This window comes from Capricornis sumatraensis, chromosome 1 (genome assembly GCF_032405125.1).
Source record: "Capricornis sumatraensis isolate serow.1 chromosome 1, serow.2, whole genome shotgun sequence".
Taxonomy (NCBI): domain Eukaryota; kingdom Metazoa; phylum Chordata; class Mammalia; order Artiodactyla; family Bovidae; genus Capricornis; species Capricornis sumatraensis.
Genome location: NC_091069.1, coordinates 255,071,265 through 255,094,349, shown reverse-complemented (window position 1 = coordinate 255,094,349; position 23,085 = coordinate 255,071,265). Strand labels below are relative to the sequence as shown.

At 47.3% G+C, this 23,085-nt stretch overlaps 1 protein-coding gene across 1 annotated transcript in view; it reads left to right on the top strand.

Moving 5' to 3' along the window:
• HLCS (holocarboxylase synthetase) overlaps window positions 1-23,085 on the top strand; it is a 193,202-nt gene that overhangs the window by 19,583 nt on the left and 150,534 nt on the right. The window contains exons 3-5 of the mRNA XM_068972287.1: window positions 1,626-1,788; window positions 2,687-3,624; window positions 12,974-13,156. Of these exons, the coding sequence (XP_068828388.1) occupies window positions 1,626-1,788; window positions 2,687-3,624; window positions 12,974-13,156 (1,284 nt within the window). The remainder of the gene's footprint in view (window positions 1-1,625; window positions 1,789-2,686; window positions 3,625-12,973; window positions 13,157-23,085) is intronic.

Genomic DNA, 23,085 nt, shown 5'->3' with positions numbered 1-23,085 from the left:
AGTCCATGGGGTCGCAAATAGTCGGACACGACTGAGCGACTAACACACACATTTTCTGTCCCAAGCTTTCAACTGGGGACATGACATTAACTTTTAATCTCATTAGCATAATGAACCTGTAACGCGATGGGTACCCCCATTATTCCTGTTTTATAAACAAATAAGCAGAGGCTTCAGAGGTTCTGAGACTTAACCTAAGGACAGACAGTGGCGATTAGCTGCGTTTAACCAGACCCAGACCTTGGACTCCTTAGCCAGGCTCCCGGCCCCAAGGGAACTCCCCTGCTGCCTGTTCCAGTTTCCAGTTCTTTTATGAACGCTGGAAAGCTTTAAGGCCTGAGCTTCGTCTCCCTTTCCTGTCTCTCCTTTTCCCTGGCCCCCTTGTGGTGGAAGTGTGTACTGCGACAGGCTGGCGCTCTGGAGAGTCGGTCACAGCTGCTCTCACTTCCTGGGTACACTTCCGGCTCAGACAGAGAGCGGTGCCCAGGAACATGAGTTTTCACATGTTCCCAGGGGACTTCTGTTGCCTTGGGTCTTGGACCTGACTTTAAGAAAATCTGTAGTATGATTTGTATGTATGTATCATGATGTGACTTCCCTGGCGGCTCAGGAGGTAAAGTGTCTGTCTACAATGCGGGAGACCTGGGTTCAATCCCTGGGTCGGGAAGATTCCCTGGAGAAGGAAGTGGCAACCGACTCCAGTACTCTTGCCTGGAAAATCCCATGGATGGAGGAGGTTGGTGCAGGCTACTGTCTATGGGGTCGCAAAGAGTTGGGCACGACTTCACTTCGTCATGATGTGAACGTGATCTGTTTACATCATGGATACTGTGGACTTACCGTGTTTTTCTATTTCCTATTACTGAAGAGAGGGTTTTCCCAGTGTCTGGGGAGTGACCCTTTCCCCTTTAGTCACTTGAAAAGCAGCATATGACTTCAGTTACTGTAACTATTATTGGCTGTGCTTGAAGGATGTGGAATCCTAGTTGCCCATCCAGGGATCAAGCCCACTCCGCATTGGAAGCGCAGAGTCTTAACCACTGAACCACCAGGGAAGTCCAATACTTGAATTACTTTTTTTTTTTTTTTCTCTTAAATTTCGTTTAGTTAGTTTTGCCTGCATTGGGCCTTTGTTGCTGTGTGGGCTTTTCTTGAGCTGTGGCAAGTGGGGGCTGCTCTTCAGCGGCAGGGCTGCGCTTCAGCTGCAGCATGTGGGTTTCTCATTGCGTGGCTTCTCTCGTTGCAGAGCAGAGGCTCAAGGGCCCTTGGACTTCAGTAGTTGTGGTGCACGGGCTTAGTTGCTCTTCGGCATGTGGGGTATTTTTGGACCAGGGATTGAAGCCGTTTGTCCTTCATTGGCAGGTGGTTTCCCTACCAGTGAGCCACCAGGGAAGCCCTCAATGATACTTTGAAATGAGAGCGTTGTGTCTAGTGCTTTGTAAGCCCTGTTGTCAGGGAGAGATGAGAATGTTCCAGTCAGGACAACTTTGATGTTTAAATGTAACATGCAGTAACTTTTTGGGTTTGACAGTGGTGGGAGCTGAAGGGAAAAGTAAAGTAACTGGTTATTTTAAGGAAGAAAAATCTCACCCTTTCTTCACCTTCCTTCGCCCACTCTATCTCAGATTGTGAAGTGGTCTGACTGCTGTTTGCCGTTAGCTTGCCGACCTGGGGATCCGTATCAATTAATCGCCAAAGCAAGTGTGGATGACTTCAGCAAGCTAGGGGTGGCATTCCTGGAAGATAGACTCCAGATGGCTAATGGACTGATACCTCAGAAGATCGTGTGTAAGTAACTTGGGGAAATGTTCATCATAGCAGGATGCCATCGTTAACAAGCTTAAGGACGATTGAGCACTCTTGTTTGGTATGACTTAAGGGTTCCCTGGTGGCTCAGAGGGTAAAGCGTCTGCCTGCAATGCAGAAGACCTGGGTTCGATCCCTGGGCCAGGAAGATCCCCTGGAGAAGGAAATGGCAATCTACTCCAGTACTCTTGCCTGGAAAATGCCACGGACAGAGAAGCCTAGTAGACTACAGTCCATGGGATCGCAAAGAGTCGGACACGACTGAGCGACTTCACTTTCTTTCTTTAAGGGCAACTCTGGTGGAATAGTCGCTAAGTCACGTCCGACTCTGCAGCCCATGGGCTGCAGCCCGCCAAGACTCTTCTGTCCATGGGATTCTCCAGGCAACAAAACTGTGGTGGGTTACCATTTCCTTCTCCAGGGGATCGTCCCGATCCAGGGATCGAACCCAAGTCTCCTGCATTGGCAGGTGGATTCCTTACTGCTGAGCCACCAGGGAGGCCCTGCACCTTGTTTCTGAGTATCATTATCGCATGAAAGATTGACACCCATGCAGCTGAATCTCTAAGCGAGTGGACACAGTCACCTCTCTGAAACTCCACCTGTTCACCAATCAACACGAGGATCTGAAGTTTTCTGATCTGTATGGGAAAGATGTGGAAATTCTGCAGTTTCACTGGGGACTGTCAGGGGTACCCTTCTAACTGGGGAGTGGGGGGTGGGGAGCGGTTATGTGGGTCCCACGGAGGCTGTGGAGTTGAAGGGTGATGTGAGTTACATGGAATGGAGGTCTTACAGTACAGAGAAGGCCCCGAGGTTTTGCGCTGAAATGCGAGACAAGGCAGAGGGTTGATGGGTTGTCTTTTCTCTTCTCTTTTAGCTGTCCACTTGCAGGACTCTGCCCTAAAGGAACTTAAGGGTCAGGCCTCAGACCCCCCAGCCCAGCTCCTGCAGCCTGACCCCGAATCTTGTATTCAGAGGAACCCTCCTGAGCCCGACACTATGGAGGACCCCCAGTCTCCGGGTTCTGCATCCACTCGGGGGCCAGGTGGGGCCCCTAGGGGCGGTGAGCCAGCCGTGGACGGTGACAGAGGCGTGGGCTCTGTCGAGCACTGTCCCCTCCATCTGTCCAGCTGCCACGAGTGTTTGGAGCTTGAGAACAGCACCATTGAATCCGTCAGGTTTGCCTCTGCAGAGAACATTCCAGATCTCCCGTACAACTACAGCGGCGGTTTGGAGGGCCTCGCTGACGACCTCCCCCCCGAGAGGGACGGGAGGAGGGTCAACGTCACGGGCAAGGCCCCCAACATCCTCCTGTATGTGGGCTCTGACTCCCGGGATGGCCAGGACACGCTCCAGCAGGTCCGATCGGCGCTGGCTGACTGTGTGGACACGGATTGTTACACTCTGTACCACCTGCCTCCGGAAAGCGCTCTCAGGGACCCGTGGCCGGACAACTGTCTGCTGCTGGTCATCGCCACCGGGGAGCCCGTCCCCGAGGACCTGTTCCGGAGGTTCACGGCCTATCTTTCTCAGGGAGGGAAAGTGCTGGCCCTGGCTTCGTCCTTCACGCTGCCTGGCTTCCGGGTGACCACCAAGGCCCCGCTGCAGGACACAGTCCAGAGCTTGGTTTTCTGCAAGGCGGATGGGAGCCTGGTGAGGCTCAGCGTCCTGAGCAGCGGCTACATTTACGAGGAGGGGCCTGGGGAGCTGCTCGGCCCCGGCAAGCTCCACGGCCACCTGGACAGTGAGGACGGGGACAGGCTGGTGGTGCAAGTGCCTTTCGGGACTCATGGAGGAGAAGCTGTTCTCTGCCAGGTACGGAGGTTGGCAGCTGGGTCTCTGGGTCTCTTGATGGGACATGCTCCTGAAGGTTCCTGAAGGGGTGACTAAAGGGTCTGTGTGCCGTGTGGGGAGGGTACTTCTGTCCTTGTCCAGGGAATTTTTGCCGCTGGTGAGTTGCAGGTTGAGATGCGGGCTGTCTTGTATCCTGTTTCACCGAAAGGCTTGTGATGGAGGAGAGAGTGAAAGTGAAAGTTGTTCAGCCATGTCTGACTCTGTGACCCCATGGACTGTACGGTTCATGATATTCTCCAGGCCAGAATCCTGGAGTGGGTAACCTTTCCCTTCTCCAGGGGATCTTCCCAATCCAGGGATCGAACGCAGGTCTCCTGAATAGTGGGCAGATTCTTTACCAGCTAAGGCTAATTAAAGACTGCTGGTTAACCAAGGGTTAGCCAAAGCTACTTGCTTGTTTTAAACTGTATACTGGTTATATTGTTCAGTCACTCAGTCATGTCCGACTCTTTGCAACCCCCTGGACTGCAGCCACGCCAGGCTTCCCTGTTCTTCACCATCTCCTAGAGTTTGTTCACAGTCATGTCCGGTTGAGTTGGTGATGCCATCCGACCATCTCATCCTCTGCTGCCTGCTTCTCCTCTGGTTGGTTATACTCTTTCTAAAATCCGTCAGTTCACTCTCTTGCCTCAAAACACTCTTTAGTTTATAAACTCAAACTGTTATTTAATGAAGGGAATTGAGCACCTTGGGGTAGTGATTTGATCTCTGGTTCCTCTGCCTTTTCTAAAACCAGCTTGAACATCAGGAAGTTCACAGTTCACATATTGCTGAAGCCTGGCTTGGAGAATTTTGAGCATTACTTTACTAGCATGTGAGATGAGTGCAATTGTGCGGTGGTTTGAGCATTCTTTGGTATTGTCTTTCTTTGGGATTGGAATGAAAACTGACGTTTTCCAGTCCTGTGGCCACTGCTGAGTTTTCCAGATTTGCTGGCATATTGAGTGCAGCACTTTCACAGCATCATCTTTCAGGATTTGAAATAGCTCAACTGGAATTCCATCACCTCCACTAACTTTGTTCGTAGTGATGATTTCTAAGGCCCACTTGACTTCACATTCCAAGATGTCTGGCTCTAGATTAGTGATCACATCATCATCATTATCTGGGTCGTGAAGATCTTTTTTGTACAGTTCTTCTGTGTATTCTTGCCACCTCTTCTTAATATCTTCTGCTTCTGTTAGGTCCAGACCATTTCTGTCCTTTATTGAGCCCATTTTTGCATGAAATGTTTCCTTGGTATCTCTAATTTTCTTGAAGAGATCTCTAGTCTTTCCCATTCTGTTGTTTTCCTCTATTTCTTTGCATTGATTGCTGAAGAAGGCCTTCTTATCTCTTCCTGCTATTCTTTGGAACTCTGCATTCAGATGCCTATATCTTTCCTTTTCTCCTTTGCTTTTCGCCTCTCTTCTTTTCACAGCTATTTGTAAGGCCTCCCCAGACAGCCATTTTGCTTTTTTGCATTTCTTCTCCATGGGGATGGTGTTGACCCCTGTCTCCTGTACAATGTCACGAACCTCATTCCATAGTTCATCAGGCACTCTATCTATCAGATCTAGTCCCTTAAATCTATTTCTCACTTCCACTGTATAATTATAAGGGATTTGATTTAGGTCATACCTGAATGGTCTAGCGGTTTTCCCTACTTTCTTCAATTTAAGTCTGAATTTGGCAATAAGGAGTTCATGATCTGAGCCACAGTTAGCTCCTGGTCTTATTTTTGTTGACTGTGTAGAGCTTCTCCATCTTTGGCTGCAAAGAATATAATCAATCTGATTTCGGTGTTGACCATCTGGTGATGTCCATGTGTAGAGTCTTCTCTTGTGTTGTTGGAAGAGGGTGTTTTCTATGACCAGTGCATTTTCTTGGCAAAACTCTATTAGTCTTTGCCCTGCTTCATTCCGCATTCCAAGGCCAAATTTGCCTTGTACTCCAGGTGTTTCTTGACTTCCTACTTTTGTATTCCAATCCCCTATAATGAAAAGGACATCTTTTTGGGTGTTAGTTCTAAAAGGTCTTGTAGGTCTTCATAAAACCATTCAACTTCAGCTTCTTCAGTGTTACTGGTTGGGGCATAGACTTGGATAACTGTGATATTGAATGGTTTGCCTTGGAGACGAACAAAGATCATTCTGTCGTTTTTGAAATTGCATCCAAGTACTGCATTTCGGACTCTTTTGTTGACCGTGATGGCTACTCCATTTCTTCTGAGGGATTCCTGCCCGCAGTAGTAGATATAATGGTCATCTGAGTTAAATTCACCCATTCCAGTCCATTTTAGTTCGCTGATTCCTAGAATGTCAACGTTCACCCTTGCCATCTCTTGTTTGACCACTTCCAATTTGCCTTGATTCATGGACCTGACATTCCAGGTTCCTATGCAATATTGCTCTTTACAGCATCGGATCTTGCTTCTATCACCAGTCACATCCACAACTGGGTATTGTTTTTGCTTTGGCTCCATCCCTTCATTCTTTCTGGAGTTATTTCTCCACTGATCTCCAGTAGCATATTGGGCACCTACTGACCTGGGGAGTTCCTTTTTGGTATCCTATCATTTTGCCTTTTCATACTGTTCATGGGGTTCTCAAGGCAAGAATACTGAAGTGGCTTGCCATTCCCTTCTCCAGTGGACCACATTCTGTCAGACCTCTTTACATGACCCGCCCGTCTTGGGTTGCCCCGCAGGCACGGCTTGGTTTCATTGAGTGAGACAAGGCTGTGGTCCTAGTGTGATTAGATTGACTAGTTTTCTGTGAGTATGGTATCAGTGTGTCTGCCCTCTGATGCCCTCTTACAACACCTACCATCTTACTACCAGACCACCTAATCTATCTCTTGAGAAATCTGTATGCAGGTCAGGAAGCAACAGTTAGAACTGGACATGGAACAACAGACTGGTTCCAAATAGGAAAAGGAGTACATCAAGGCTGAGTATTGTTACCCTGCTTATTTAACTTCTATGCAGAGTACGTCATGAGAAACGCTGGACTGGAAGAAACACAAGCTGGAATCAAGATTGCTGGGAGAAATATCAATAACCTCAGATATGCAGATGACACCACCCTTATGGCAGAAAGTGAAGAGGAACTAAAAAGCCTCTTGATGAAAGTGAAAGAGGAAAGTGAAAAAGTTGGCTTAAAGCTCAACATTCAGAAAACGAAGATCATGGCATCGGGTCCCATCACTTCATGGGAAATAGATGGGGAAACAGTGGAAACAGTGTCAGATTTTATTTTTTGGGGGGCTCCAAAATCACTGCAGGTGGTGACTGCAGCCATGAAATTAAAAGACGCTTACTCCTTGGAACAAAAGTTATGACCAACCTAGATAGTATATTCAAAAGCAGGGACATTACTTTGCCGACTAAGGTCCGTCTAGTCAAGGCTGTGGTTTTTCCAGTGGTCATGTATGGATGTGAGAGCTGGACTGTGAAGAAGGCTGAGCGCCGAAGAATTGATGCTTTTGAACTGTGGTGTTGGAGAAGACTCTTGAGAGTCCCTTGGACTGCAAGGAGATCCAACCAGTCCATTCTGAAGGAGATCAACCCTGGGATTTCTTTGGAAGGAATGATGCTAAAGCTGAAACTCCAGTACTTTGGCCACCTAGTGCGAAGAGTTGACTCATTGGAAAAGACTCTGATGCTGGGAGGGATTGGGGGGCGGAGGAGAAGGGGACGACCGAGGAGGAGATGGCTGGATGGCATCACGGACTCGATGAACATGAGTCTGAGTGAACTCCGGGAGATGGTGATGGACAGGGAGGCCTGGCGTGCTGCGATTCATAGGGTCGCAAAGAGTCGGACACGACTGAGCGACTGAACTGAACTGAACTGGGGTGGTGATTCCCGACAGCAGTGTCTGTCATGTTAAAATGTTGTAGTTGATGTCAGGGATGTGCCTGGACACTCACCAGCTGCTGGGATACTCTGTTGAAAACACCTTCAAATCCTTAGTTCCTTTATGATTTGTCACTCTGAAAATCTAAGTGCTGAGCACAAGTTCAAATAAGTGAAGTGATCTTGAAATGATTTCTGGCAACTTATTACATAGTTGGTGGTGCTAGTGGTAAAGAACCCACCTGCCAATGCAGGAGACATGAGACCCGGGTTTGACCCCTGAGTAGGGGAGATCCCACTGGAGAAGGAAATGGCAACCTATTTCAGTATTCTTGCTTGGGAAATCCCACGGACAGAAGCGGCTGGTGGGCTACAGTTTGTGGGGTTGCAAAGAGTCGGACACGACCGAAGGGACTTAACACACGCACATACAAATACATAAGTAAAAAGAAAACGGAAACAGGTAAAAGGAAAATGCTACTTCCCTTCCCATCCTTAGGGGGTGCCTTTGGCTCCAGAGCTGTCTTTTTCCCCCCATGTTCCCCTTTTAGCTTTTTGTTTGTTTAAACAAACAAAGGTAGCAGGATAGACTGCTTCAGAATTCCTGATCATTTACTATGGATCTATTAATACCTTTGAACGGAAGTTTTTGTTAGAGTTTAGGTGAACTCTTATCCTTAAGGATTTGTGATCTAATGAGAAAACTAAGTAGATGTGGCTCTTTTGCCCAGCATGGTTCCCAGCATGAGTATAACAGATTTTAATCTGTTTTATTACACGGATCTTTTTTTGAGTTAGAGAGTTGTTGCCTTCTATTTTGGTGTGGCTTCTTTTCATTTCATATGCTGTGTCTCTCTCCAGCCCTCCTACAAATTAAGTCTCTTGGGTTTTCTGATCAAACGTTCTTCAAGGGGACAGATACTTGTTTCTTTACTATTCTAAAGTTCACTCACTTGTTCTTAAGATAATACTTCTTGAATTGTATATAGATGTATATAATGTATATAATGAAGATTATAGATGCGTATAATGAAGAAATCTGACCATCAGGCCAGATAAGCATGTACAACCCAAGCTGATTTCATGTGGGCTGCAATCCCATGAATTCGTTTTTGGAGGCCTAATAAATGCTCCTCTTTTTTTCTCTGCAAATATGGTAACTATAGTAACTGCGCATTCTCAGAAAATCCACTTAAAAACCTGACTTCCTAGAGCTGTATTTCAGCCTTGAGTAGTGAATTTTACCACCCCGGTGCCCAGACTTGTACTGGAAAATTGATTCGGCACTGTGGCGATCCGTTGCTCTGAGTTACATAGCAAATCTGCCTGCTGCACCATTCAAACTGACCCCATCACTGTCATAAAATTTGATCCTGCGTGCATTGCCCTAGGAAAAAAAGGCAATATGATGCAGCTTCAAAAATGAGATTCAGGGATTAGAATGTCATTTTTGATTTTAAATGACTTCCACTCTCTGTGTGCCAGAGTCACTGTTTTTTCCTCAGGCCTGTGTCACTACCATACCGCCGAGATCAACCAATAAATACGAGCTCAGGCTGGTTAGTTTCCTCTTTCCCTGTTCAATTTCATAGTCTTCATCTTTGTAGGAAATGGAGCATTGATGTAACCCAGTAAGAGGAGGGCTTCAAGGGCAGACCACAGCTGCACAGTAGGTGGTGGTCTCACGGCCAGGGAACTAGTTAATGCCTTGGGCATTCATCGTCATACAGGAAAAGTATTTGAAGTGTTCTGTGTCCTTATTGAGCTGAGCACACGGCAGAAGTGGTTGTACTTTCATAGCAGAGTTTCTTGACCATGGCATTGCTGACATTCTGGATGGGTTCCTTCTCTGTGGTGGGGTCGTTAGCAGCACCACCTCCTTGATGCTGGTGGTGCCCCCTCTCCATGTTTGTGACCGGGGACATTGTTAGTTTTGGCTCTTTGCTGTTTAGTCGCTTAGTCGTGTCTGACTCTTTGTGACCCCATGGACTGCAGCACGCCAGGCTTCCCTGTCCTTTACTGTCCCTCAGAGTTTGCTCAAAGTCATGTCCATCGAGTTGATGATGCCATCCAACCATCCTATCCTCTGTTGTCCCCTTCTCCTCCCGCCTTCAATCTTTCCCAGCATCAGGGTCTTGTCCAGTGAGTCAGCTCTTCGCATCAGGTGGCCAAAGTGTTGGACCTTCGGCTTCAGCATCAGTCTCCTTCCAGTGAATATTCAGGGCTGATTTCTTTTAGGATGGACTGGTTGGATCTCCTTGCTGTCCAAGGGACTCTCAAGAGTCTTCTCCAGCACCACAGTACGAAAGCATCAATTCTTTGGCACTCAGCTTTCTTTATGGTTCAACTCTCACATCCATACATGACTATCGTAAAAACCATAGCTTTGACTAAAGCTTTGAGTCTGGTCTAAATGTCTTAATTTTAGACAAAGCCAAGTTACTGAAATGGGCCCATTGCTGTGGTAACATCATTAGAGCCAGAGGGTAAGACACTGGTCGCAAACCGCAGAGGACCATGAGGGTGAGTGTGGCTAGCATTCGCCCCGGTGGCCCTTTTACAGAGCGAGGTACAGAGGCAGACGTGGCCTCTCTCCTTGTCTCCACCGTGTGTGCGTGTTAGTCGCTCAGTCGTGTCCGACTCTTTGCGACCCCGTGGACTGCAGCCCTCCAGGCTCCTCTGTCCATGGGGATTCTCCAGGCAAGACTACTGGAGTGAACTGCCATTCCCTCCTTCAGGGGAGTCTTCCCGACCCCAGGGATCAAACCCAGGTCTCCCACACTGTGGGCAGATTCTTTACCCTCTGAGCCACCAGGGGAGACCCGTCTCCATTGTAGAAACACCTCATCTTGAAACTGACACTAGCCCTCCACAAGCAATGTCCTTGCTTTCCTTCACCTCCTGGAATCCTGAGGCCTGCTCCTAGGGGGAGCTCTCCTCTTCCTTCTCCACATCTCGCACCTGTGACATTGACTTCAGTAACAGCCCCCCAGAGTACTTGCTTAGTGCAGGGGGCACATGTACCATTAACACTCGCCCCCCTGCCCTGGCCCCAGGTGAGGACAGAGATTGCTCATTTGATATCTGCCGCTTGCAAGAGGTAATCTCCGGGCAGTCACACGGTCACCTGGATGAAACGTGACCCATCGCCTTGCTGACCGTCCGTCCTGGCACTGGCCTTGTCCCCTGGAGAGGAGAGGCACACCCTTGGTTAACAACATAGAGGACATGCAGTGGGATTCAGATACCTTAAAGGATGTCATCTTCTGCCTTCTCCCTCCTCCAGGATGGTTTAAGGCAGGGGTCCCCAGCCCCCAGGATCTAATGCCTGATGATCTGGGGTGGAGCTGATGGAATCAGAATAGAATAAATGCAGTGTGCTTGAATCATCCCGGACCTGCCCTGCTTCCCCCACACCCCGTGGAAAAATTTTCTTCCATGAAGATGATCCCTGGTGCCAAAAAAGGTTGGGGACCGCTGGTTAGTGGGCACCAGGATCTTGGGTGAAGCAGGCTGCCCTCAGCTGACCCGATGGAATGTGGGAACTGGACAGTTCTGCGAGCCTTTTTAGATTGGCTTCAACTTTCCACAAGTGCATTGTTTTGGTCAGGGTATTTGGGCAGTATTTTTGTTCTGGTTAAGGCTTGAGTGGGGATTGAGAGATTTTAAGTTGCCTGAAGGCTGGCACTAAGCTTTTTATCAAGTTCTTATAACATCAGGCTGGGAGTTCTGCTGGTAACAGAAACCCACAGCTGTTCCTGGCAAAAGCAAATGAAAATAACATGCTCAGGTTGCTCTTCTGGTACTCAATATTCTGGTGACGTCGAGGTGCTAATGCTCAGTTAAAAATCAGATTTCAAGAGAGTTAGACGTTCTAGTACATTCCTTCATATCAGGACATAGACCATTGATATGAAAGTTCTAGTTCAAGGGAGCCAGAAATTCCAGTATGTTCCTTCACACCAAGACACAGACTACTGATGGGTGGAACTCCTCTGATTTTCACTTTACAACAAAGCCTGAACTAAATACACACACGAAGCCCCAAGTCTTTGAGAGTCCCTTGGACTGCAAGGAGATCCAACCAGTCCATCCTAAAGGAGATCAACCCTGGGTGTTCATTGGAAGGACTGATGTTGAAGCTGAAACTCCAGTACTTTGGCCACCTGATGCAAAGAACTGACTCCTTGGAAAAGACCCTGATGCTGGGAAAGACTGAGGGCAGGAAGAGAAGGAGATGATAGGGGATGAGATGGTTGGATGGCATCACTGAGTCAATGGACATGAGTTTGGGTAAACTCTGGGTGTTGGTGATGGACAGGGAGGCCTGGCGTGCTGTGGTTCATGGGGTCTCAGAGTCGGACATGACTGAGTGACTGAACTGAACTGGACGCATATGTTCCCTCCCTCTTGAACCCCCATCTCACCTCGCACCCCATCACCAACACTCTTCAAGAGGTGAATTAGGCCACTTGCCATCCCCGGCGCTTAGGCGGCAGGACCAGTAGGTAGGACAGGAGCTTCAAGCGTGACTCCCTGTGCCCTCCTAAGTTCAACAGCAGCTATATTCGGGTTCTCAGCATATCCATTTTCCCAAATGCTCGGTCCTACAACCATGTTAAGTGACTTGTCCGAGGTCCTGTGACTGACTAGTGATAAAATTCGGGACCTGGAAAATTACTGTCCATGGTCATTTAGTGCAGATCTTTTTAGCCTTCACAGCCACAGTTTTTTTTTCCCCATCAGTAAGAATTTATTAGGTTAAATATCTCTAAGGCAAAGTTTCATAGTGCTTTTAAAAATATTTACTTATTTTTAACCGAAGGATAATTGCTTACAATATTGTGTTGGTTTCCGCCATATAGCAACATGAATCAGCCATGGGTGTACATACGTCCCCCCTTCTTGAACCTCCCTACCTCTCTCACCCCATTCCACCCCTCTAGGTTGTCACAGAGCCCCAGTTTGGGCTCCCTGAGTTATTACAGCAAATTCCCACCAGCTCTATATTTTACACATGGTGAAGTGAAGTGAAGTGGTAGTCGCACAGTCGTGTCCAACTCTTTGGGACCCCATGGACTGTAGCCTGCCAGGCTCCTCCGTCCACGGGATTTCCCAGGCAAGAATACTGGAAGGGGTTGCCATTTCCTTCTCCGGGGGATCTTCCCAACCCAGGGATTGAACCCGGGTCTTGCGCATTGCAGGCAGATTCGTCACTATCTGAGCCACCAGGGAAGGCAGATGGTAGTGTATATTTCTCTCTCCGTTCGTCCACAGCCGTGATTTTAATGGGCTCCATTGAATCTTTTCACCACTTGTTGTTCTTTTCCAAATGCCCAGGTTCCAGGTTTATATGGTGTTGATAATGAGAAGAACGCATGTTCCAGTTTTCAGAAAAACTAGTAAAGACACTTCTTGTCCTTATGTCCCTCAGCGCCTCTGATTTATGAAGTGGTGTCTTTTCCCTCTCAGGTGCACTTGGAACTACCTCCCAGCTCTCCAGCAGTGCAAACGCAAGAGGATTTTAACCTGCTCAAATCAAGCAACTTTAGAAGATATGAAGTCCTTACGGAGATCCTGACGACACTGGGCCTAAGCTGCGACAGAAAGCAAGCTCCTGCCTTAACGCCTCTTTACCTGCTGTCGGCCACGGAGGTGAGTGAGTGTGTGGTGGGGAGGGACCCCCTCAAATGCCCTTCTTCAGAATGGTGGCCCTTCCCCCGGTTGTTGTGTGGCTGGGGTTTCAATTTTGATTTCTTTTTTAAAATATTTATTCATTTATTTTTGGCTTTGCTGGGTCTTGAGTTGCAGCGAGCGGGGGTTACTCTTCGGTTGCCGGTGTGGGCTTCTCATCGCCGGAGCTTCTCTTGTTGCCGCGCAAGGGCCTAGTAGTTGCCCCACAGCATGCGGGATCTTCCCAGACCAGGAATCAAACCCGTGTCCCCTGCACTGGCAGGCAGGTTCTTAGTCACCGGGCCACCAAGGACATCCTTGATTTCTGTTTTCATTTTCTATTTCTCTTTTGACTTTGGGTTTGGAAATCACGTTAAAATTGTCCAAGTATAACTGATTTGTTTTTGGTGTTTCTATAAAGAAGAGGGAGAACACTGGAGTTTAGAGGGTGTTAAGTCTCTAAAGTTATCGCCCTTTCCACTCGAGGGGGGAAAGGTCACTGTTTTATGTGTCAGGAGTGTATTTGGAAAGCACAGTGTATTCAGTTGGGATTAAAAGCCTTTGTTTTCATTTCGGCCTTTCTCAGGGAATCTTTGGATGGGAAAACCACAACTTGTTTCTCTTGTGCTGATGTCTGCCATCTTGTGGCAAAGGAGGGTCTGGGTTTCAGTTTTCGTCTTTTAGTTTGGTCTAAAAGGAAAATGCCGTAGAGTTGGGAATGTATTCAGAATTTTCCTTGGCCTGTTGTCTTCGTTTGTGCCTGAGGTTGTTACCAGGTTGGGCTGGTTGCCAGGTTCTTCAGGTGTGTCTTTTCGATGATCTCTTGGCTTTGTGAAGCTGTTAATTTCTTATTACTTGCGGCATATTATTTTGTGGGTCTGTCTCTTCCTCAGTAGGTAAACTTGTGAGTTTAGTGACGTAACTGTGTAATTTCAGCAAATACCTGATAGTCTGGCTTACTCTAAACTTACCTGCTTTCCCTTGAAAAGAGCAAATCATATCCCCTCTACACCAACATTTCTAAAGGGGGGAAAGTTCTCTGTTTTCTCTTGGGTGTTTTTTTGCTTGTTTGTTGTCTTGTTTAAGCCACGGGTACAGCCTGTGGGGTCTTAGTTCCATGACCGAGGATTTGAACCCAGGCCCTTGGCAGTGGAAGCTCGGAGTCCTAACTGTTGGAAATTCCCTGAGGAATTCTCTTTGGGGTTGTCCTCTGTCCCTTGGCCAGCTTACTTTTTGGCAGAGACTAGAGCTGTGAGTTTTCTGGGTGGGAATGCCACAGAAAATCTGACAGCGTTTAGGACTCGGATACCTTGTGGGATTATTTGAGGACTACATGAAATCATACCTATGAAAGTTTTGTGTAAATTGTATTATTTAAACTTTAGCACAGTTATTATTGTTACTGTTATGTTATTATTGTTGTTGGTGGGAGATTGAATGAGTTAAGAGTGTGTAATGTGCCTAGTAAGTTCCTGGTGCCTAGGATAAATGGACTAAGTGATGTTTTTAATAAAAAAATAAATTAAAACTATAGCAATGGATGATTCTTTTTTTAAATTTAAGACACATTCATTGCATTTTCTTACTTTTTTTTCTTTTATTTTTGGCTGTGCTGCACGGCATGGAGGATCTTAGTTCCCTGACCAAGGACTGAACCTGCACTTCCTTTAGTGGAAGTTTGGAGTCGTAACCACTGGATAGCCAGGGAATTCCGCCCCCCCTAAAAAATTAAAACTGTATCAATGTGTTTTTTTTCTTCCACTTAAAGAAACATTCACTGCATTTTAATTACACAGATTTTAGGCAGTCAGCCCTCTTCTTAATGGGAACTCTTGGGGATTAATGTTAGGATTTTTGTTTGCACTTTCATCTTAGACCTCAAAGCTCCACATCATTTATCTCTGTTTTCTGTGTTAACGGAAGGCAAAGCATCAGCTCCATCTTGTGACTTTAAGTGTCAAAATAAAGCCGGTCCTCTGAGCTTCAACTCTTACAGATACAACTATAGAAAGCTATGACAAACCTAGATAGTGTATTAAAAAGCAGAGACATCACTCTGCTGACAAAGGTCCATATAGTCAAAGCTATGGTTTTTCCAGTAGTCATCCAGTATGGATGTGAGAGTTGGACCATAAATAAGGCTGAGTATCAAAAAATTGATGCTTTGGAATTGTGGTGTTGGAGAAGACTCTTGAGAGTCCCTTGGACTGCAAGGAGATCAAACCAGTCAATCTGAAAGGAAATCAACCCTGGATATTCATTAGAAGGAATGATGCTGATGCTGAAGTTGAAGCTTCAATGCTTTGGTCACCTGATGTGAAGAGCCAGCTCATTGGAAAAGACCCTGATGCTGGGAAGGATTGAGGGCAGGATGGGAAGGGGGCGACAGAGGATGAGATGGTTGGATGGCATCACCGATTCAACGGACATGAATTTGGGCAAACTCTGGGAGATCGTGAAGAACAGGGAAGCCTGGGGTGCTCCAGTCCAGGGGGTCGCAGTGAGTTGGACATAACTGAGCTTGGAAGAAAAGTTATGACCAACCTAGATAGCATATTGAAAAGCAGAGACATTACTTTGCCAACAAAGGCCCGTCTAGTCAAGGCTATGGTTTTTCCAGTAGTCATGTATGGATGTGAGAGTTGGACTGTGAAGAAAGCTGAGCGCTGAAGAAATGATGCTTTTTGAGAATACTCTTGAGAGTCCCTTGGACTGCAAGGAGATTCAACCAGTCCATTCTAAAGGAGATCAGCCCTGGGATTTCTTTGGAAGGAATGATGCTAAAGCTGAAACTCTAGTACTTTGGCCACCTCATGCGAAGAGTTGACTCATTGGAGAAGACTTTGATGCTGGGAGGGATTGGGGGCAGGAGGAGAAGGGGACGACAGAGGATGAGATGGCTGGATGGCATCACTGACTCAATGAACGTGAATCTGAGTGAACTCCGGGAGTTGGTGATGGACAGGGAGGCCTGGCGTGCTGCGATTCATGGGGTCACAAAGAGTCGGACACGACTGAGCGACTGAACTGAACTGAACTGAGCGACAGAACAACAGGAAAGCCCCCACTTTGGAGGGAAGGGGCAGAGCCTTGGGGTGAGGGTTTCTCATCCTCTGGAATGTGGCTGTCACCCTTCTAGATATCTCCCTCTCCTTTGCTGAGCATGGAGGGCTGAGGCTGGACTCGTGAGGGGTGCCTGCCTGCTCCAAGGTCAGGGAGGGAGACAGACCCAGGCTGGCCCTGGCAGTGCCCTCTGACCTTTCCTGTGAGTTCTGACTGTGCCAATCTTGGGACTTGAGTCTCTTGACTCTTGGATGTAGCAGTGGAAACAGTCATCTGCTCTTGTCTTAATCCCCTCTGAGCCGAAGTTTGGAAGTCTAGCTTTTCCTGTGTCTTCTTTAGGATGGGCACAACCTTAGGTTTTGCATATTTGTCTGTGTATGAGCTGAAACTCCAATACTTTGGCCACCTGATGTGAAGAGCTGACTCATTTGAAAAGACCCTGATGCTGGGAGATTGAAGGCGGGAGGAGAAGGTACGGCAGAGGATGAGATGGTTGGATGGCATCACCAACTTGATGGACATGAGTCTGAGTAAACTCCGGGAGTTGGTGCTGGACAGGGAGGCCTGGCGTGCTGCAGTCCATGGAGTCACAGAGTCAGACACGACTGAGCAACTGAACTGAACTGAACTGTGTATATTACAATACGCAGAAGATGCTTCGTATTTTTGTTCTCCTGGTTCTTTTAACTGCTTGGAGGTGGGAGTTCCATTTTCTCCTATTGATTGGTAACCCCCACCGATGACAGGGAAGCCTTCCTTGTGGCAGTTCATGGGGTTCATAGAGAGTCGGACATGACTTAGCAGCTGAACAATAACAACAAGAACTCAACAAACCATGGAAATGCAAAGGTTGGACAATGTGAAAACAAATGTAAAAGTGAAAGTGTTAATTGCTCAGTTGTGTCCAACTCTTTGTGACCCCCATGGACTACTGTAGCCTTCCAGGCTCTTCTGTCCACGAAATTCTCCAGACAAGAATACTGGAGTGGGTTGCCATTCCCTTTTCCACGGGATCTTCCTGACCCAGGGATCAAACTCGGGTCTCCTGTATTGCAGGCAGATTCTTTACCATCTGAGCCACCAGGGAAGCAGATATTTGATTTATATACACATACACAAACATTCTGCACGGACCCCATGCCAACCTTTACTATATATATTTGGGAAAGAGTAGTTCTGAGAAATGTTCATTTCTCATTTTGAATCTTGCGCTTGGTCTGATGGGTCCTGGGTGTCTGTCCTGGGCACTACTTTCCCTTCCTGCGTTCTTCTCTCTGGATTCTGCTTTCCTTTGGGAGTGCGAGGAACTGGGTACATGAGTGAGCACGTGACTGTCGTGACTCCTCATTTCTTCAGTTCAGTTCAGTTCAGTCACTCAGTCGTGTCCGACTCTTTGCAACCCCATGAATCGCAGCACGCCAGGCCTCCCTGTCCATCACCAACTCCCGGAGTTCACTCAGACTCACATCCATCGAGTCAGTGATGCCATCCAGCCATCTCATCCTCTGTCGTCCCCTTCTCCTCCTGCCTCAATCCCTCCCAGCATCAGAGTCTTTTCCAATGAGTCAACTCTTCACATGAGTTGGCCAAAGTACCGAAATTTCAGCCTTAGCATCATTCCTTCCAAAGAACACCCAGGGCTGATCTCCTTTAGAATGGACTGGTTGGATCTCCTTGCAGTCCAAGGGACTCTCAGGAGTATTCTCCAACACCACAGTTCGAAAGCATCAGTTCTTCGGCGCTCAGCTTTCTTCACAGTCCAACTCTCACATCCATACATGACCACTGGAAAAACCATAGCCTTGATTAGACGGACCTTTGTTGGCAAAGTAATATCTCTGCTTTTGAATATGCTATCTAGGTTGGTCATAACGTTCCTTCCAAGGAGTAAGCGTCTTTTTTAATTTCATGGCTGCAGTCACCATCTGCATTGATTTTGGAGCCTCCCAAAAATAAAGTCTGACACTGTTTCCACTGTTTCCCCATCTATTTCCCATGAAGTGATGGGACCAGATGCCATGATCTTCGTTTTCTGAATGTTGAGTTTTAAGCCAACTTTTTCACTCTCCTCTTTCACTTTCGATTCTAGAGGCTGTTTAGTTCCTCTTCACTTTCTGTCATAAAGGTGGTATCATCTGCATATCTGAGGTTATTGATATTTCTCCCAGCAATCTTGATTCCAGCTTGTGGTTCTTCCAGCCCAGCGTTTCTCATGATGTACTCTGCATAGAAGTTAAATAAGCAGGGTGACAATATACAGCCTTGATGTACTCCTTTTCCTATTTGGAACCAGTCTGTTGTTCCATGTTCAGTTCTAACTGTTGCTTCCTGACCTGCATATAGGTTTCTCAAGAGGCAGGTCAGGTGGTCTGGTATTCCCATCTCTTTCAGAATTTTCCTCATTGCTTAGTGGTCATTAATTTCTCTTAGAAGCCCTTGAGTCGGCTGTAGAAGGAAACACAGGAATTCAGGGTTTTAGCGTATGTTTTCCTGCAATACAAGTTCTCCGAAGGATTATTGTGCAAATGAATGTGAAGGTGGCTGTGATGGTCCTTCTGGGCGAGTCCCCCGGCTCCTCTCCTGATGCTGAACTGGAGTCATCTTGGAACACCTCCGTCATTGTGCTAGTGCTTCGTGGTAAAGATACGGATGACAGACTGGGAACAGAATTGGACTGTACTCTCTATTTGGTTTTCCTTCTTAATAGATCTCATTGCTCTGCATGGAAATAAGTTACAAGGGGAGGATCCTGGTATCCATCATCTGTTACACATGACTCATCCTTAGGTTTCTCACCTGCCTTTGGGATTAGATGCCCGAAGACCCTGCTTCCCTCTTCCTGTAAAATACTCTGTGCTGTTGGCAATATGAGATCTCTGACCACACGGTGTCGCTGCTGAGCCAGGCTTCCTGGTGAGCAGGCCGAGATTTGATTTTTTTTTTTTTTTCCCTTCTCTCTCTCGACATCAGTTTTGCATAGTGTAATTTAGTCGTTTCGGTGGCACTTTTCTTTTGGGCCCATAGAAATTATTTCAGAGTCACAGTTAATAATATTCACCTTTCACTGAACATTTACTGTGTACTAGGTGGGACCGTAGGATGGCCAATGAAAGAACAAAATAAACACACTGGCTATCTAAATAGTTTTACTGCATACCAGCTGTGTTTATACAGTTTGGTGCCTGGACACTCACTCTTTGTAGCAAATAGCACAGAAGATTTATGAGGTACCTATGTGTTTCCATATTGCACTGATATAAATGGAAAAAAATAACACATGATCCAAGTAGGAAAAAACACTCACCCAAGGTACAGCCGACCCTTGGCATTTGCTGGAAGTGTGTTTCTGAGACCTTCGTTGACACCCAGACACCATAGTAGCATGTGATTTCCGCTATAAAATCTGGTCACGTATGACTTTATGGGTGTCACCATGCATGACACCACGCAGAGGAGAGGCACCGCAGAGGTGCAGACTCTGGGTGGCCCAGCTGAACTCATCTGCCCGAGGTCTTCCCATTTAAGCAGATTCACTGGGGGCAGGACTGAAATTCAGTTCTCTGCAGAATTGTGATGTGACATCTTGTATGAGCACCTGTATACCACATGCATATGTCCACAGGGAAAAAAAAGACTGGAAAGAATATATATGGGGGTATATTTCTGGGATTGGGACTTAATGGTGATTTTATTAAATGTTAAAAAAAATCTTTTTATTTTCCACATTCTGTTCAGTTCAGTCGCTTAGACGTGTCCAACTCTTTGTGACCCCATGGACTGCAGAATGCCAGGCCTCCCTGTCCATCACCAACTCCCAGAGTTTACCCAAACTCGTGTCCATTGAGTCGGTGATACCATCCAACCATCTCATCCTCTGTTGTCCCCTTCTCCTCCTGCCTTCAATCTTTCCCAGCATCAGCGTCTTTTCAAATGAGTCAGATCTTCGCATGAGGTGGCCAAAGTATTGGAGTTTCAGCTTCAACATCAGTTCTTCCAATGAACACTCAGGATTGATCTCTTTTAGTATGTATTGGTTGGATCTCCTTGGAGTCCAAGGGACTCTCAAGAGTCTTCTCCATACCACAGTTCAAAAGCATCAGTTCTTTGGTGTTCAGCTTTCTTTATAGTCCAACTCTCACATCCATACATGACCACTGGAAAAACCATAGCCTTGACGAGACGAACCTTTGTTGGCAAAGTAATATCTCTGCTTTTTAATATAATAAGCTGTCTAGGTTGGTCATAACTTTCCTTCCAAGGAGCAAGTGCCTTTTAATTTCATAGCTACAGTCACCATCTGCAGTGATTTTGGAGCCCCCCAAAATAAAATCTGACACTGTTTCCACTGTTCCCCAGCTATTTGCCATGAAGTGATGGGACTGGATGCCATGATCTTAGTTTTCTGAATGTTGAGCTTTAAGCCAACTTTTTCACTCTCCTCTTTCACTTTCATCAAGAGGCTGTTTAGTTCTTCACTTTTTGTCGTAAGGCTGGTGTCATCTATATATCTGAGGTTATTGATATTTCTCCCGGCAATCTTGATTCCAGCTTGTGCTTCTTCCAGCCCAGCGTTTCTCATGATGTACTCTGCATAGAAGTTAAATAAGCAGGGTGACAATATACAGCCTTGACGTATTCCTTTCCCTATTTGGAACCAGTCTGTTGTTCCATGTCCAGTTCTAACTGTTGCTTCCTGATCTGCATACAGTTTTCTCAAGAGGCACGTCAGGTTGTCTGGGATTCTATTACAGACATGTATTATTTTTATAATGAGCAAAACCAGTTATTAAAGGTTTAAAAAAACCAAATCACTGTATATCATTGGACTTTGAAGGCATCCCATAAGAGGTCAAAACTTGAATGTTAAAAGGCAAGGACTCGGGGCTTTCCTGGTGGTTCAGTGGTAAAGAATCAGCCTGCCAATGCAGGAGACTCGGTTCGGTCCCTGATCCAGGAAGATCCCACAAGCTGCAGAGCAACTGAACCCGGGCCCCACAGCTATGGAACCTGTGGTCTGGAGCCCAGGAGCCACAAGTACGGAGCCCCTGGGCCACACCTGCTGAGGTCTGAGCTCTAGAGCCCGTGCTCCACCACAAGAGGCGGCGCCACAATGAGAAGCCCTAGCAGCGCAAGTAGAGAGTGGCGCGCCTGACCGTCACAGCTCGAGAGAAGCCCCCACAGCGACAAAGACGCAGCACAGACAGAGTTAAATAAAATGCAATTATTAAAAGTGCTGTTACAATATCATTAATCAGTTCAGTTCAGCTCAGTCGCTCAGTCGTGTCTGACTCTCTGTGACCCCATGGACTGCAGCACGCCAGGCCTCCCTGTCCATCAGCAACTCCTGGAGTTCACCCAAACTCACGTCCATCAAGTCGTTGATGCCATCCAGCCATCTCATCCTCTGTCATCCCCTTCTCCTCCCGCCTTCAATTTTCCCTAGCAGTAATGACTAATATTTTTAATAAGAAAGGGCGAGTACTCTTGTGTAGCAGTTGATCGTTTGTTTGATATTTGACACTCACGTTAGTTATTCCAAAAGGATCTGACTTTGTTAGTAAATGCCTCTACTCTGGCTGCTGACTGTTGGTTTAACTTTAAGCCCCCAGCTCAGCACGTGTGCGTCTCTGGGCCTCAGTGGTCCTCTCGCTCAATGACTGGAAGATGCTCCTGGTGGTCGTTCCTCATTCTGGCGCCGCCCCCCCCACCCCTGCCTGGACGTAGCAGTTTCTTGACTGTCTTGAACCATTAGTCAAAGGAGACCACATGTGTGCGGACATCTATGTAGTGAATGCTTGCAAACAGATCACTTCCTCTCCGGAATTATGGCTACAGCCCCAGGGTCAAGCACCACTGGGGCGCCCCAGGGTCCGAGGCCACCACAGCCTCCCACCACTGGTGGTGACGAGGAGTTAGCCAGGATACACCTTTCCTGCACGGGGTCTGCGGGAGGGGGGTACTAGTGTGTTTGTGAGCAATGCAGACTTTACAGAAAAGCCACAGTGCTTTCCCTGGCAGGACCTAAAGTCCGGTTGGTCCAGAAGTTCACCCTCTTGTTTCCATTTCTCTGGGCTCTGCTGCTGTTTTCAATCTCTGCCAAGGAAACAGCAGAAAGAAGGCGTACTCCCCGACTGTGTGCCGTGGAGTCACAGGGGTTAGTGTCGAGAGGGGCAGCTGGTTGACTTGGACAGGATGGGACAGAACCACCCCCTGCCTGCCATGCCCCCCACTGCCTCCCTGGAGCAATTGAGGGGTCTTGGGACTGTGCACCGCTCTCCACAGAGGGCAGGAGCCTGGGAGGACCTGACCTGCTCTCTCATCCTGGGACATCGCCGCTTAGGGATGGGGAGCGTGGGGTTCTTTCTGAGACAAGCAAGCTGGGGTTACTTCTGGGCCTTCCTCACGGCTCAGAGCTAGTGTTGTGATGGCACCCGAGCGTGGGAAGCAGGCTGGGCCTCGGCAGGAATCCTGCCAGAGGGTGTGGGGCTCCTTCTCCTCAGGGGCTCAAGATGTAACCATAACCAGAAATGACAACTGGGTTTCTTATTAGAGAAACCGGGCAAAAACATCATTGTGATGTCGGTGTGTGCAGCTTCAGTGGTGTGGAGTTGTAGGGAGGATCATGTGTGCTTAAAAACTAGTGTAACATTCCATTTTGATTTTAACCCTAGATTGTTTGTGGTTGACACATTTCCCCGTCCCCCCTCACCACGAACAGGGATTTTTTAAAAAAATTAATTTTTTATTTTGACTGTGATGGGTCTTCCTTGTAGCACTAGGGCATCTCTTTAAATGCAGAGATCAGGCTTAGTTGCCCACCCCCTCCCCAGCCCCCGCGTGTGGAATTT